The sequence below is a fragment of the Cottoperca gobio genome, chromosome 17 (genome assembly GCF_900634415.1).
Source record: "Cottoperca gobio chromosome 17, fCotGob3.1, whole genome shotgun sequence".
Lineage (NCBI taxonomy): Eukaryota > Metazoa > Chordata > Actinopteri > Perciformes > Bovichtidae > Cottoperca > Cottoperca gobio.
Genome location: NC_041371.1, coordinates 842,694 through 860,586, shown reverse-complemented (window position 1 = coordinate 860,586; position 17,893 = coordinate 842,694). Strand labels below are relative to the sequence as shown.

Here is a 17,893-nt window from a genome sequence, read left to right as displayed (position 1 = left end):
GCGGGACTCTGCTCACTCGGTTGAGTGGTCGTGTTTTGCTCGAGCCGACATCAAGTTAGTGATTTAATTTGAGGTGCAGATGAATGAGATGAGTGGGAGAGAGCGGCAGACATGATCTCAGACTGTCGCAGCTGCGAGACACACGAGTTGGAGATGTTGGGGATGAAAGACATCAGAGATAAGCAGGGATCACAGGGTCAGGCCTGATGGAGAAGATCGTTATAATTACACTTGTATAAATGATAAAGCTGATGCACTGTCCTACATTTAGCTGATGGAGTAAGATAAAGTTTGCATGTGTCACACTTAGTAAATGCAGACTGGGAATGTGATTATGTATGATTAGGAATATTTAAAAAAACTTTCAATGTAAGCGTGAATTTTCTTTTATTTCTCTAATCCTGATAAAAAAAAAAAAAAAGATTATTGTTGTTTTTTGGTGTTTATCTTTTTTCTACGATAGCTACAAAACTGCTGGATCATACTGCTTCTGACCCTCTACACCACCATGGGATCATCAAATCATTTTTGTCACTAATGTTTTTTATCAGCTTTTATTACAAAAACATCTGCTGAGCCGCGTGCCAAACAGCTGTTCAGCTCAAGTTCACAGACTTTATGGCAATTGGTAAAACTCCACGAGCAGATCCACTTTTTATAAGAATGGAAAATGTCCATTGATCCAAAATGTCGTCGTCATGATGACACAAAAATGTCTCCTAAATACTCTTGCTCCTTTTTTATGAGGAATGTAATGAAAACACTAACAACTGTGATTACATCTTATCGTGTGTGTGTGTGTGTGTGTGTGTGTGTGTGTGTGTGTGTGTGTGTGTGTGTGTGTGTGTGTGTTTATCAAGAATACGAGCTCATCCAGGTTTCATGAGAACTTTATTTATACAAAAACAAAATGATTAATGTCTGGTGCTGCTTGCAGTACAGGTCAAAACAACCACTCAGGTCCTCAATCAGCTGTTTTTCATTGCAAAGCATTAAAACTGGATTGAGATGATTGTAAAAATGACAACAAAGCACAACATGGAAACTGAGCTGAAGAGATGAAACCTTGTTAAAAATCAAACCATACTATCAATCTACTGCAGCAGTTTCACTCTCCAGGAACATGAATACAGCAAGTTGTGAAATGCAACAGAAGTTAAAGCTTTACAGGAAGTGCATTTTCAGAATAAGACACTGTACTAATATATACCAGCAGCACTATATAAACTAAGCTTCTACAGAAAATATGAAGAGTATGTGCAGATCACTGAGAACAGTCAGCATGCTCACTGAACTTCAAAATAAAACTATGAATATCAAGCAGCAAAGCTGGACAACAACATCATTCATACGTCAAAACTCAGCCGTGCTCAAAAAGCTTTGCAGCCACCAACACCTCGTCTCAGAACAACTTAACTCCTCCACACGTAGAAGGGTGTCGCTCAGGAACTAGTCAGACGACACCGTGTTGCTATGTCATGCAAAGTCTTCATTATTTCATCACCTGCTGCTCAAACTGCGCTGGACAAAGATCACATGGTGCAGCTCTAAAAACATGGAGTCTTGACTTGAATATTTCCCTCAGTGGAAACTTATACGATATAAATGACATGTAACATTAAAGGTGTCGGATATAAAGGAACTTTAAGGAGTTGAAGACGTTATTCGCCAACCTTCAGTTTTCCTAGACATTTAAACTGCATCAAATTAAACTCGGACTGTAGCTGCGCTATTTTACCGTGTATTTAACTTTATTATTCATTTTAAATCTACTTATTTAAACGTTTCTTTAATGCATTTTATATGTAAAGTACTTTGTTATTAAAGGCGCAACACAAATATACTTTCTAACACTTTCTAGCTAGAACCAGAAACATAACATTTTACTTTATATCATATCATCCCAAGACTAAACGTCTGAGCAGTTCAGTCTTATGTTAGTCAAAGAGACACGTTTTAAAAATAGTTTTAGTCGATGTAGTCAAAGCATCAGCTGTTTTCTGTTGTCTTGTAAACTTTAACGTCTATAAAAGTTTGTCTTCTCTTATTTTTCAACAAAAATAACAAGATACTTTGGTTTTTATTGTTTAAAGCACATTAATCTCTTAATAATGCTGACCTCGTCAGTGTTTAATGACGAAATGAACACTTGACAGGTCGACTAACGAGTCGTATTTATTTCTTCAACCGTCGTGAAAAACGTGTCGACTGAAAATCCTGTTGGTGGGACAGAAGGGCTGAAAACAAAATAACAATCTAGTCGTTTTATCATTAAGTAACTAAACTGTAATTTACTAATTTAGTAACTGCTAACTATATTTTACCCCCTCATGACTTGAAATGAACTCTGGGTAATGAAGTCCCAGAACGTTCCCCTGTGCAACGTTAAAGTCTAAGCGATCGCTGATGCTGCTTTGAAGCCACTAACTTCATCTCCTTCCAGAATCCAGTCTGACGTTGAAACCGACGTTTGTTTCCTCACCAGGCGTCTCAGAGACCAGCTGAGGCCCCGCCACACGTCAGCTCCCCAGTTCTGGCAGTATTTATAACAGTATATGTACATCCAGATTACAGATCACACAAACTTCAGATCAACATTCATCATCTTTTATCAACCGTTTCTTTCCCTGCCAGCCATCTTGTGCAAAGAAGCTCACCGTTACGCCGGTTACTAATCACAACCATCTCTCTGTAATTTAGACGATTTCACTTTTCTTCTTATTGCATCTGAAATAAAGATTCTCACATTCAAGTTGTTTAAATCATATAATTGTTCAAGACTGAAACTGTCAACCGATGACGTCTGAAAGATTAATCTGACTTGAATCAAGACCCTGAAATAGATTTAATAAATAACCAGTTTGTAGTCAGTACCAAAAACCCACCTCAAGAAATTCTTCCTTTTTAATTAATTCTAGCAGATAAAAACATCCATCGTCGATGTCGACCAATCACAGACCTTCTCTCTAAATTCTCGGCATTTAACGAGCTTCCTCCAGTGTCCCGCCTCCTCTTCGTGTCTGATCTACTTCCTGTGGTCCTCTTCTCCTATACGGGTGGCGCCGGCCTCCTCCACGGGGCCCTCCCTCTTGGTTTCCATGGCTACCTCGGTGTAGGCGACGGGCTTCTCCGCGCTCGGGGCCTGGATGTGGAGCTCGGCCTCGCTCTCGCCCTCGCCCTCGGCGCCCTCCTGGCCCTCGGCGACGGCTCTCTCCTTCTTCAGCTTGATGCGGAAGGTCTCTTTGTTGGGGGCTTTCTTGGCGATGTTCTCCTTCAGCCGCTCTCCGGACTGCTTCAGTCGCTCGCCGGCTTGATGCATCCTGTCCCTGCGCTCGGGCGGCATGACCTTCTCGCCCAGGTTGTGGAACTTGGAGCCCAGGTTGCCTTTGGTCTTGCTCATGTTCTCCTTGGAGAATGCGGCCTTCAGGGACTCTGTGCTCTTTACAACGGAATTCTTGATGCGGGCGGCTCGCGAGGGATCGGCCTCCTCCACGCTCAGGTACTCCTCGTCAGAGGAGAGGTCAGCAGGGATGTCGTAGGTGTCGGGCTCGATCTCCAGCCCGTCCAGGCCGGATCCTTTGGGAGACTTAGTGACGGCCACTGATGGGATCTCGGTGTCGCCCTACAGAGAAGAACAGACGGGACAGAATACAGTCAGGACAAAACGGAAACTGAGACAGTAAGAAGCAACTTGACAATAAAACTAAATACATCAGATCATCAGACCAGCGTGCACACCCCATAATCTCTGGGTGTATCAGGTCATCCTGGGTCAAAAATCAATGCATTGCATTTCTGCACATAGACTGTACACAAGAAGTGGACGCAGTCAGTGTGACATCGCACATTGATTTGTGGACTGTCGGAGTTTTTGCCTTTACCATCTTGGTACTTTAGGACAAGAAGTGACACGAGAAGACATTAGACATTTTACAATGAACTCTCATGAAGGGTTAGAGTTTGTGAGACGAAAACACAGACAACACCGTGGTAACGACCTGTCAATCACTGGTAGCCCCACCCTAAAGCAGACGCCGCTTTATCCTCTATTTTAAATGTTTCCATAACTTACTAAATGAACATCAAGATGAAGAAGTCTTGAAACGACAGATTGAGACATAAACTCATCAGGAAAATGTTACTAAGGTAATAAATCAAGAGAGAAGTCTGAGAAACTGCTCAACCGACTTCAAATCATTCAAAGCGCCGCTGCCCGGATCACGACCCGCACCAGATCCTCTGAACACATCACCCCCATTCTCCTGAAACTTCACTGGCTCCCTGTTCAATCCCGGATCAACTACAGAAACATCCTGCTCACCTACAAAGCCCTTCACAAACTCTCCCCCACCTACCTAAGTGACCTCCTACAGAGGAGTCTCCTGCTGCTGGATGTTACAGAGGAGTCTCCTCCTGCTGGATGTTACAGAGGAGTCTCCTCCTGCTGGATGTTACAGAGGAGTCTCCTCCTGCTGGATGTTACAGAGGAGTCTCCTCCTGCTGGATGTTACAGAGGAGTCTCCTCCTGCTGGATGTTACAGAGGAGTCTCCTCCTGCTGGATGTTACAGAGGAGTCTCCTCCTGCTGGATGTTACAGAGGAGTCTCCTCCTGCTGGATGTTACAGAGGAGTCTCCTGCTGGATGTTACAGAGGAGTCTCCTGCTGGATGTTACAGAGGAGTCTCCTGCTGCTGGATGTTACAGAGGAGTCTCCTCCTGCTGGATGTTACAGAGGAGTCTCCTGCTGCTGGATGTTACAGAGGAGTCTGCTGCTGCTGGATGTTACAGAGGAGTCTCCTCCTGCTGGATGTTACAGAGGAGTCTCCTCCTACTGGATGTTACAGAGGAGTCCTCCTGCTGGATGTTACAGAGGAGTCTCCTGCTGGATGTTACAGAGGAGTCTCCTGCTGGATGTTACAGAGGAGTCTCCTCCTGCTGGATGTTACAGAGGAGTCTCCTCCTGCTGGATGTTACAGAGGAGTCTCCTCCTGCTGGATGTTACAGAGGAGTCTCCTCCTGCTGGATGTTACAGAGGAGTCTCCTCCTGCTGGATGTTACAGAGGAGTCTCCTGCTGGATGTTACAGAGGAGTCTCCTCCTGCTGGATGTTACAGAGGAGTCTCCTCCTGCTGGATGTTACAGAGGAGTCTCCTCCTGCTGGATGTTACAGAGGAGTCTCCTCCTGCTGGATGTTACAGAGGAGTCCTCCTGCTGGATGTTACAGAGGAGTCTCCTGCCTGCTGGATGTACGAGGAGTCTCCTCCTGCTGATGTTACAGAGGAGTCTCCTGCTGGATGTTACAGAGGAGTCTGCCTGCCTGCTGGATGTTACAGAGGAGTCTCCTCCTGCTGGATGTTACAGAGGAGTCTCCTCCTACTGGATGTTACAGAGGAGTCTCCTCTGACTGAATGTTACAGAGGAGTCTCCTCCTGCTGGGATGTTACAGAGGAGTCTCCTGCCTGGATGTTACAGAGGAGTCTCCTCCTGCTGGATGTTACAGAGGAGTCTCCTCCTGCTGGATGTTACAGAGGAGTCTCCTCCTGCTGGATGTTACAGAGGAGTCTCCTCCTACTGGATGTTAAGGAGTTACAGAGGAGTCTCCTCCTGCTGGATGTTACAGAGGAGTCTCCTCCTGCTGGATGTTACAGAGGAGTCTCCTCCTGCTGGATGTTACAGAGGAGTCTCCTCCTGCTGGATGTTACAGAGGAGTCTCCTCCTGCTGGATGTTACAGAGGAGTCTCCTCCTGCTGGATGTTACAGAGGAGTCTCCTCCTGCTGGATGTTACAGAGGAGTCTCCTCCTGCTGGATGTTACAGAGGAGTCTCCTCCTGCTGGATGTTACAGAGGAGTCTCCTCCTGCTGGATGTTACAGAGGAGTCTCCTCCTACTGGATGTTACAGAGGAGTCTCTCCTGCTGGATGTTACAGAGGAGTCTCCTCCTGCTGGATGTTACAGAGGAGTCTCCTCCTGCTGGATGTTACAGAGGAGTCTCCTCCTGCTGGATGTTACAGAGGAGTCTCCTCCTACTGGATGTTACAGAGGAGTCTCCTCCTGCTGGATGTTACAGAGGAGTCTCCTCCTACTGGATGTTACAGAGGAGTCTCCTCCTGCTGGATGTTACAGAGGAGTCTCCTCCTGCTGGATGTTACAGAGGAGTCTCCTCCTGCTGGATGTTACAGAGGAGTCTCCTCCTGCTGGATGTTACAGAGGAGTCTCCTCCTGCTGGATGTTACAGAGGAGTCTCCTCCTGCTGGATGTTACAGAGGAGTCTCCTCCTGCTGGATGTTACAGAGGAGTCTCCTGCTGCTGGATGTTACAGAGGAGTCTCCTGCTGGATGTTACAGAGGAGTCTCCTGCTGGATGTTACAGAGGAGTCTCCTGCTGGATGTTACAGAGGAGTCTCCTCCTACTGGATGTTACAGAGGAGTCTCCTCCTGCTGGATGTTACAGAGGAGTCTCCTCCTGCTGGATGTTACAGAGGAGTCTCCTCCTGCTGGATGTTACAGAGGAGTCTCCTCCTACTGGATGTTACAGAGGAGTCTCCTCCTGCTGGATGTTACAGAGGAGTCTCCTCCTACTGGATGTTACAGAGGAGTCTCCTCCTACTGGATGTTACAGAGGAGTCTCCTCCTGCTGGATGTTACAGAGGAGTCTCCTCCTGCTGGATGTTACAGAGGAGTCTCCTCCTGCTGGATGTTACAGAGGAGTCTCCTCCTGCTGGATGTTACAGAGGAGTCTCCTCCTGCTGGATGTTACAGAGGAGTCTCCTCCTGCTGGATGTTACAGAGGAGTCTCCTCCTGCTGGATGTTACAGAGGAGTCTCCTCCTACTGGATGTTACAGAGGATGCAGGTTTAAGGATCTTCCACCTGCGGGCCTGGTTTTGTATGAATGTGATGAAAGTAGATTAATTTCTCACAAATTGAATTGTTGAATTAGACAGAAACAGTCCGGATATGTTTTCCCAATACTTCATACTTCATGCTTTATGCATGTAATCACAACCAGAGGCCTTTTCTGAGGCTTCAAGTCTCTTTTCTTCCATCTTAAATGTGTAACTTTGATTTTGTATTCAGCTGCTGAAATGTGTCTTCGCTGAACGCACAGAGAACTGAAGGTCGCTTTTGCTATGCAGGCGGTGAAGCCGTGCTACCATCTGCATGATACATTACAGCTGCTGATGTCTTCTGGGAAAACTTTGTGCTGGTTTGTGCACATCATCATCACTAAGCACTCTCCCTGTTTGAATGACATCTCCCTCTAGTTGCCCAGCGGATTATGAGTAATAATAATATTAATATTATTATAATATTAGACAGTGGGCCCCTGGGCACAGGCATGCACAATGCCCATCACCTCTCCTACATACTGCAGGAACAAGACACAGACGATATAATTGTTTAGCTTAATTCTTTAGTCATTTGTGTCTCTTTGTCATCAGTTTGAGTCTCTTCCTGGTTAGTCTGCGTCTCTTTGAGTTACCGGGTGTGAGAGTCTTTAATTTCATCACTTAAGAGGAGAGGGGAGAGAACAAGAGGACTTTAAAGCGAAGCTGGGTTTTAAATCTCGCCACAATAACCTCTGAATCTTCTTACACATTCACTTCCACAAAGACCTCTGTGTGCCGGACACACACGGAGAGATCGATGATAGAAAACATAATATTCCTGTGAGAGAGCGTGCCAGACCTCTGAAAACACCGGCATCTTCATGAGATCAAGTTGTATTCTATTTTTACCAATGAGCAGAAACTGAGACTCGTGCAGACAGGAAGCTGCTGGCAGGAACTCAAGATGTCCGCCGGCTGGTTCCAGCAGCGGGGCGACGTCGCTCGGTCCGGACTGAAACATCAGTATTGGATGGATTGTGATGATATGTGGTTCAGATATTCACGTTCCCTTCAGGATGTTATAACTTGGTGATGCTCTGACTCTTTATCCGAATGAATCTATAAAATCACTTTCATGGCTCTGTTGACTTTTAGATATTAGCCCATAAACGATCATTTGAATTACACTTTGGATTCCTGCTCACCATCTTCTAAAATCATTGACTTTATTTCTCTGACAATCAGTTTCTTTTAGACATGTGGACAGATTATATTGAATTATGAATACTGTCAACTTGTATTTGTAGAAGTTGCATTTAGTTGAGAGCGTTTACTGCAACTTTAACAACAATGTCTTTAATTGAATATTTAGTTTTTTTTAATTCTCACAGCAATATGTTGTGTTAAATAATAAACTACGAGAGTACAAACTAATGTTTTTAAATATCAGACGTTTTTTCAAGAAAAGATTCAAAACATTTGAGATAATGGGATGAACATGACTTTACATTGTCTGATATCGAAGTAAAACTGTGACAAATCATTTGGTTTTAATTTGATATTTTCCCTCTTTCTCACTTTTGAAGTAACTGCGGAACTCTAATCCTGTAGTAAAACAGAAGCAGCGTTGTCATTTGTGTCTTGATGTTTCTGAATGTTTCTTGATCCTCCTGGAAGAACCTACTCCACCTGCGGCGCCTGACAGGTGACTTTGGAAGTGAAAGCCAATTAATCCTAATTAAACTGCGGCAACCTGCAACGATCAGGGACGAGTCATCAGAGCGTCCACACACTGTGAATGACACAATAATTACACCGGCAGGGGATGTGGGTCAAGACATGTATTAATAACTGTAGGGAGGAGCAGAAAGACTGTTTAATTTACCAAACACTAACACATTCATGATGTTATCACACACATACACACACACACACACACACACATACACACACACACACACACACACACACACACACACATTAATGTGTGTGTTACATGTTCCTGTTACATTAATGTGTGTTACCTGTTCCTGTTACATTAATGTGTGTGTTACATGTTCCTGCTGCGTTAATGTGTGTGTTACATGTTCCTGTTACATTAATGTGTGTGTTACATGTTCCTGTTACATTAATGTGTGTGTTACATGTTCTTGTTATATTAATGTGTGTGTTACATGTTCCTGTTACATTAATGTGTGTGTTACATGTTCCTGTTACATTAATGTGTGTGTTACATGTTCCTGTTATATTAATGTGTGTGTTACATGTTCCTGTTACATTAATGTGTGTGTTACATGTTCCTGTTACATTAATGTGTGTGTACATGTTCCTGTTACATTAATGTGTGTTACATGTTCCTGTTACATTAATGTGTGTGTTACATGTTCCTGTTACATTAATGTGTGTGTTACATGTTCATGCTACATTAATGTGTGTGTTACATGTTCCTGTTATATTAATGTGTGTGTTACATGTTCCTGTTACATTAATGTGTGTGTTACATGTTCCTGTTACATTAATGTGTGTGTTACATGTTCCTGTTACATTAATGTGTGTGTTACATGTTCCTGTTATATTAATGTGTTTACATGTTCCTGCTACATTAATGTGTGTGTTACATGTTCCTGTTACATTAATGTGTGTGTTACATGTTCCTGTTACATTAATGTGTGTGTTACATGTTCATGCTACATTAATGTGTGTGTTACATGTTCCTGTTACATTAATGTGTGTGTTACATGTTCATGCTACATTAATGTGTGTGTTACATGTTCCTGTTATATTAATGTGTGTGTTACATGTTCCTGTTACATTAATGTGTGTGTTACATGTTCCTGTTACATTAATGTGTGTGTTACATGTTCCTGTTATATTAATGTGTGTGTTACATGTTCCTGTTATATTAATGTGTGTGTTACATGTTCCTGCTACATTAATGTGTGTGTTACATGTTCCTGTTACATTAATGTGTGTGTTACATGTTCCTGTTACATTAATGTGTGTGTTACATGTTCCTGTTACATTAATGTGTGTGTTACATGTTCCTGTTGCATTAATGTGTGTGTTACATGTTCCTGTTACATTAATGTGTGTGTTACATGTTCCTGTTACATTAATGTGTGTGTTACATGTTCCTGTTGCATTAATGTGTGTGTTACATTAATGTATGTGTTACATGTTCGTGTTATATTAATGTGTGTGTTACATGTTCCTGTTACATTAATGTGTGTGTTACATGTTCCTGTTACATTAATGTGTGTGTTACATGTTCCTGCTACATTAATGTGTGTGTTACATGTTCCTGTTACATTAATGTGTGTTACATGTTCCTGTTACATTAATGTGTGTGTTACATGTTCCTGTTACATTAATGTGTGTGTTACATGTTTCTGTTACATTAATGTGTGTGTTACATGTTCCTGTTACATTAATGTGTGTTACATGTTCCTGTTACATTAATGTGTGTGTTACATGTTCCTGTTACATTAATGTGTGTGTTACATGTTCCTGTTACATTAATGTGTGTTACATGTTCCTGTTACATTAATGTGTGTTACATGTTCCTGTTACATTAATGTGTGTGTTACATGTTCCTGCTACATTAATGTGTGTGTTACATGTTCCTGTTACATGAATGTGTGTGTTACATGTTCCTGTTATATTAATGTGTGTGTTACATGTTCCTGCTACATTAATGTGTGTGTTACATGTTCCTGTTACATGAATGTGTGTGTTACATGTTCCTGTTATATTAATGTGTGTGTTACATGTTCCTGTTACATTAATGTGTGTGTTACATGTTCCTGTTATATTAATGTGTGTGTTACATGTTCCTGTTATATTAATGTGTGTGTTACATGTTCCTGTTATATTAATGTGTGTGTTACATGTTCCTGTTACATTAATGTGTGTGTTACATGTTCCTGTTACATTAATGTGTGTGTTACATGTTCCTGCTACATTAATGTGTGTGTTACATGTTCCTGTTACATTAATGTGTGTGTTACATGTTCCTGTTACATTAATGTGTGTGTTACATGTTCCTGTTACATTAATGTGTGTGTTACATGTTCCTGTTACATTAATGTGTGTGTTACATGTTCCTGTTACATTAATGTGTGTGTTACATGTTCCTGTTACATTAATGTGTGTGTTACATGTTCCTGTTACATTAATGTGTGTGTTACATGTTCCTGTTACATTAATGTGTGTGTTACATTAATGTGTGTGTTACATGTTATTTATCTGAAGGAGAATCTTCTCATAAAGGAACACGACCACAGATCAGTGGTTTCCCTGCAACCTTTGCAGAACTTGTACAGATGCAGGATCTGATGTTCGAGAAATGCTCTATTAGCTGCTGACCTCTTGATTTCATTGTGTTCTTGCCTGTGGAAACTCACAGACTTGTCCCTGCTCTGCTTTCCTCAGTGCACGCAGCAGAAATATCACAAACTAAAAGTCATTACCTCCCCTGGAATGACACACTGTCCTCTAATGTCTAGAGTTGTGAACAACAGCAGAGGCAGAGAGGCCCTGGGTGTAAACCAGCAGACATTTATCTTTTTCTTATTACGGCTCCGGCCTTCATTATTCAGCCGCCGGCGACAACTGTCTCTAACAAACCGCCTGTTGCTTCCCGGTTAAACGGCTGCAGCTGAAGCTCTATATTAGGAGATGAACGGAGGCCTCAGAATAACCGACAGCGCATCAGTCAAGAGGAAACTCAACACTGTGACTGTCTCCCCTGCAGGCAGAACGGTGAGAAAGCCAGAGCCGTCCGGGACTAGAATGAGCTAAACCTGGATTCAGAGTGCAGAAATACAAAGAGCATACAGAGGAACTGTTGTAGAGGAGAAACGTGCCACCATCTGTGAGGTCATCTGTGGACCACCAGACAAGGCAAGAGAACTATATAAAGACAAAGCAGCTGGTGTGACGGCCACAGGCCTGATACTGATGTGTCCCCTCGCTGTTATCTGTCAATAAAAACTGTTGGTAATAAAGTGTTCATGATGTGCAAAGCACCAGACAACACTAGTTATTATGGACATTCTGCAGGACAAAGTCTAAAGAGAAAGACAAATGCTTCACTAAAGGGTTTCACGCCATTAAACCTGCATAAAAAACAACAAGAAGAAACCACGTAACTGTCAAACACCCACAAAGTGTTTAATGCATCCAGACGCAACAATGCAGAAGAGCCTTGAACCTGCAGTCTCTGTAACCTCCTGCAGCGGGCGACTCCTCTGGTTGTATAGAAGTCTATGAGAAAATGTTTCTTCTTCTTCTCTCTTGATTTATTAGCTCAGTAACATTTTCCTGATGAGTTTATGTCTCAATCTGTAGTTGAACATTGACAACGTTGAACATTTTAAATATAAAATATTTAAAATGTTCAACTCTTCTTTGTGGTCCTTTTTCATTTTTGTTGCTATATTTTCTAATATATATATATATATATATAAATAATATTTTTATATATTATTTATATATATAGAGATATTATTTATATAAATATTATTTATATATATATAAATATTATTTATATATATATAAATAATATATAAATATTATTTATATATTATTTATATATATATATAAAAATAATAATAATAATAAAGGTAAAAAGATACTCAAAGATGCTTTACATGTACATATAACATTAAAAATGACATTAAGAAAAACAGGACATCAACATTAAAAATACATAAAAGTAATTGCACATTAAAAGATCTGAAGAGCTGGGTTTTGATTTGGGAACATGGAGAGATCGGTATTATTATTTATATAAATATTTTCTCTCTGGTTTTCTCTTTATTTCTTTGGTTAAATAGCAAACAATTTATAAATGTGTCAGGATACACATTTCTTATAACATTTTTTTTTATATAACACTTCTTTTTTTTCAATATTTACTCTTATTTTTGCATTTGAATTCCTCTAACTGTGTTTATGTTTTGAACCTGCGGATTCTGAATCCAATTGAAGTTTCCTTGTTACACACATTATCATGTCTTTAGTATATATAGTTTTTAGATCATCTTTCATGATGTTTCTCTGTGTTTTAGGAGGCGGTCCTTGCAGGATGATTGCCTGCCCCCCCCCCCCCCCCTGTGATAAGCTGCCATGTCAGCCCCTGACTCTGGTTGACAGCAGTTTATAACGTGTCCCCGCTGGCAGGGAGGCTGAACTGTCCCAGAATAGGTCTCTGTGTCACGGAGCCCCAGCAGCTGTTAGCAGCACATAGCGGCCCGGTGACTTGTGCAGAGCGGACTGACGAGCGTCCCTGCAACAGTCCAGAACCTCTGCACGCTTTCAGGGGACACTGAATGAAGAAGAACAGTTCTGTCTTATCTTTACATCTTTGCAAATCCTGCACTCATATACATAAAGTACATATTTGTATTATATTTTTATTGTATCTTTTACGTATTTATTTAAATGTTCTTTGACTTCTTCTTCTTCTTCTTCTTTTTTTTTCGAATACAACTTTCTTGTCAATGAAGCTCATTCTGAAACTGAATCCGTTGATTATTCACTTTAACATTATACCAATGTACATGTTGATAACGATGCAGTGAAAGTATTGTAATTATGTTTTAAATAAATGTACAGATTGAAATATATTAAGGTATTTTTAATGGATTATCTGCAAAGTTTAAGTTTAACAGTTTAAAATGAACAAAATAACAAGAAAATCCTAATTTTTACTTTAAAAGTTGATAAAATAAAAATAAAATAAATTCAAATCCAGCCATAGTTTTTAAGTTATTTGGTAGATTAATTAACATATTTCATTATATAAAACATGAATGTTGTATGAGAACAGATTGAGGGGAACCTGTGGTGCTATTTTCCATAAACATCCATGAAGATTACATATTATATTTTAGTTGTAAATTAAGAATGAAGGTTATTTTGAGAGACTGTTGGGTATATGGAGTATACAATGTGCCAGGATGTGTTTAACAGCAAAATATCAATAAAGCATTGCAACGTCACCAGCAACATGTTAATTATACAAATTAAGATTTTCTGTTTTTGCAAAACCAGGCAGGTTTCCTCGTGTCTTCAAATGAGTCATTTCTGCACCATAATCACAAAGTAGAATATGTTCAAGTACCTGAATTAATAAACCATCAAATGATTTACTTCCTTTGCTATAAATGCAAAACGATTACTTTACGAAAGATGTATGAAAAATAAGGATATTAACAGTTACTTTGTCTACGCTGGAACATGATCCTTCGTCTGCTGCTAGTTTGTGACAATTTGATTAAAACACAAATTAGAATCTGTTGTTGTTGTTGTTGTTGTTGTTGTTGTTGTTGTTGTTGTTGTTGTTGTTGTTGTTGTTGTTGTTGTCCTGCATTGTAGCGCCTTGAGATTGCTTTTAGAAAGGCGCATTACAAATACAATTTATTATTATTATTATTATTATTATTATTATTATTAGTTGTGAGAAAACTGATACAACTGAAATATTAAAGATATTAAAACAATGTTTCTGCAAGACCAGATTCAAGAGTGAGTAGAAATGCAGAAGTTGCTTCAGAGGTCAATCTAAAGTAGCAAAAGAAAACCTCCAGATTCACGATTCTGAGGCTGCAGCTCAAATGTCAACACTTTCTTCGAGTTGTCTGCAGAGCTGCTCTCGTGCAGCTCAGAGAAAACCTCTTTTACTGTCGTCATCTGACCAGCTGCAGAAAATCAGCTCTCCAACGTCACGCTGTTGCAAAGTCTGTCGTGTCTTTACCTGCGACTGCCTCCTCAATCAACCCGAGGGCCTCGAGCTGCTGCCTTTCTCTGCACTTCTCATCAGCATCACGTCTCCGTTTGAAGATAAGACGCCTTGTTTGCTTCATTCCTCAACAGGAATACTTGCTTGTGCATATGTGATGTTGTTTCAGATGACCAATAACGACTGAACCCTGTTTTCACCAAACCTGATTAAGGTCGTGCGCCCTCTCAACGTGATCAGGATGCTTTTCCAAAAGATTGCCAGTGTTCTGTTCACTTCTTCACACTGCGGCTTAATGAATTGAGTTTATTTCAGCTAATATCTCGCTGCTTGTGTCGCCCGAGAGGATAAATCAACTTTCATTTTCATACTTAACTTAATTATGCTCCAGTTCCTGGTAAGAGGAAACCTGAACAGGACTCTGGATCTGAATCCGGAGTGGAGCTGCCTCACAGAATCCAACCTTCGTGTGTTTGGCTGAATTCACAAACTATTTTCAGCTTCTTACTGAGAGTTTCCTGATAAAACACAACTTTCAGCCAAAATTACAAAAATCGTGGTTATTTCATGTTTGTGTTTTTGGCTCATTCATTCCTCCAAAAAAACAAAAACCTTTGAACCCTATCAGGGTGGATTTCTCTGATCCGCTAATTACGTCATCGCACAATCAAAAAGTGCTGAAGACCGACGTGCATTTTGTTGAGTTTCTTCTTAGTTTAAATGTTCTGAGTGAATTTAAGTTTCCCCTGTTGAGCAGTAATGCAGAAAATGTGTCTGGGGCTTTTATTGTGAAAGGTAAGAACAGAGAGAATGCTCTGACTTCTTCAGCGTATTCTCCAAATGATTAACTTATTAAGTTTGTGTTGTGATGCGCTCTCGTCTCGTGCGTCTGCCACTTTTCCTTCAGCACAATGCATGATGGGACATAAAGGCTGGAACCATCCCGATGCATTGTGGGATACTTTGAGTCCACTGTATAGGTTATAATATTCCTCACTACACACTCGGAGAGCACTACAAAATGGCGGACTCAGTGTCACAGCCTGTGTGCCACTGTGTTTTAGTGGGCGTGGCCTCATTTGACACCGATGATGTCATGTGCTTCCATGCACCAATCAGGATTCAGCATCATTTGAATTAAAATGTGATGGTCTGCTTATATTGCCAGGCGACACCCACAAAGTCCTGAGTTGATTAAACTTCTAAACAAACATGTTGTTGCCTGTAAAATGTAAAATGAGCGAGAAATTCACAACTAGTAAATGTTAAGAATGTAAGATAAGAATTAACAGGATTCATTGTTTAATTATTATCTCGTGACGTTCTCTTATTGTACTTTTCTGTCTGCTTAACTTATTTCTGTCTTTACGTCCGAATACCTCCTTGGCAGATCATCGCGGAACAAAAAAAGCAAAAAGTTCAGACGAAGCCCAATGTTTTTAAATTTACAAGAGTAGAAGATTCTCACACAAATGCATTGAATGGTTTGCTTTGACTGACCTTAAATTAATTGAGTAATTGTTTGAGGAATTAGAAAATATTGCTTAAAGTTGTTGAAACATTTGACTTGATGCCTCGAGTCTAAGTTATCACTTCTGTTCCGTCTTCGAGGTTTAAAAACCCAGAAACGCTCCAACACTCCACTTACCTGATAGATGACGACGCGGAACTTGTTGCGGGTGAGCAGCTCGTCCTGCGTGGATTCAACCTTCTTCACGCGGACGTTTTGCTTCTCGACGCGCGCCCGGACCTCCTTGACGTTGGCGCTGACTTTACGAGTCTTCTGCAGGAGCTTCTCCACCGTGCCGCTGGTGTCGGTGTGGTCCTTGGCCAGTTTCAGGACGTCCCCCTGGATGCTCTTGATGTTGTTCTCCAGGTCCAGCTGACGCTCCTCCATGCGCTGCTGGCAGGACTGGACGTTGTCGATGATGCCGGCTACGCGCTCCAGCAGAGACAGGATGGTCAGGGCGCTGATGGGGTTCCCGTCCTCGTCCTCCACCCCGATGATCTCCAGCTTCTCCTGGACGCCCGCCGTGCGATACTTGTGCTGATCCATTGCAGAGTTTCAAGTTTAGGGAAGATTTCTCACTTTGTTTGTTTTGAAACTAGCTTAAAAAGTTGCAGACGTGTGGTTTAGTTTGGGGAAGGGGACCAGGACCGTTGGAGTTACCAGCAGGGAGACCGGAGAGTGGAAACACCCAACCGCTGTGACCAAACTCAGGTCTGGGGACAGGAGAGAGGGGAAACTCCACCTACCCCTTTTAAAAAAGGCTTGAGGATCCAAAGGGAACCTGAATTCAGCCCTCACCGGGATGTGGGCCAGGCGGTGAACTCAGAGGGGGGCAGCAATGCTCACACGAACCGCCCGGGCTAAAAATAAAAACTCTTTGTAAGGCGACACTTGGACATTTTGGGAAGACGCAAAGCATGATGGAAATCCCCGTCCAAGTCCAGCTCTGCTTTGTTAGAGCCACGCAGACTGATTCATAATTTTCCGTTATTTGCACACATGTTCATGCTAGCAGCTGCGGAACATGTTCATCAACAGCAGCTTAGGACTCATTCTGCGGCTCTGCAGGGACAAATGCAAAGAAGCCACAGTTGTCTGGTGTGATTACGCAGAGCTGGAATGTTTTTGGGGGATTAAGCATTGCAGCGCTGCCCTTTTTACTTTCCCCTGGGCAGCAGAGTCCGAACATTGGCTGTGACTGAGCTCTGAAGCTCTTTATAGAGACGAGTCCAGAGGAGTGCCAAAGTAACGCCCTTTTAACACTCAGTCCTCTGAACAGCCTCAGTGCATGAACACACAGCACATGTTAATATGCTGCATTCAGTGGAGGGATTAATTATTGGTTTTAAACTCAGTCTGACAAAGTCATGAACTCGCTTTGTCATCTATTAATAACAATGTGTTGAAAAATATTTCTTGTGCATAAATACACACATGAGCGTGTTAAAAATAACACCACCACCACTCCTCTTAATAAGGATAAGCTTTCATGACTTCTTCCCACGCAGTCATGGGTTAGTCTCCAGAGGCTGAAGGTTTAGCTTCACGCCGCTTTCACAAGAATCAAACACTTTGGTTTGGTCTGTTTCAGTGGTTCAACATAAAGCTGACCAAATAACAAAGAAACATTATGTGCATGTACTCGCAGAAGACTTTCTTATTGGTCAGAAATGTGTCCACTTCTAAGCAAGGACTCACATCGACTCGGCCCCGATCTACTGCGTGCACAAATCTCTTCTCGAATGGCTTTATAAACGTCACTGTTTCTGTTCTCTTTATTTAGCATATTCGGCATGTTCTCTTCGGTGCAGAT

The 17,893-nt window shown here is 41.5% G+C and overlaps 1 protein-coding gene across 1 annotated transcript; it reads right to left on the bottom strand.

Moving 5' to 3' along the window:
• Positions 1-872: 872 nt before the first annotated feature.
• Positions 873-16,818, bottom strand: cavin4a (caveolae associated protein 4a). The gene is made up of 2 exons (XM_029452675.1): positions 16,219-16,818; positions 873-3,622 (listed from the first exon to the last, which is right to left on the bottom strand). The coding sequence occupies exons 1-2, from the start codon at positions 16,624-16,626 to the stop codon at positions 3,026-3,028; spliced, it is 1,005 nt and encodes a 334-aa protein (XP_029308535.1). The 5' UTR covers positions 16,627-16,818; the 3' UTR covers positions 873-3,025.
• Between the last annotated feature and the right edge of the window lie 1,075 nt (positions 16,819-17,893).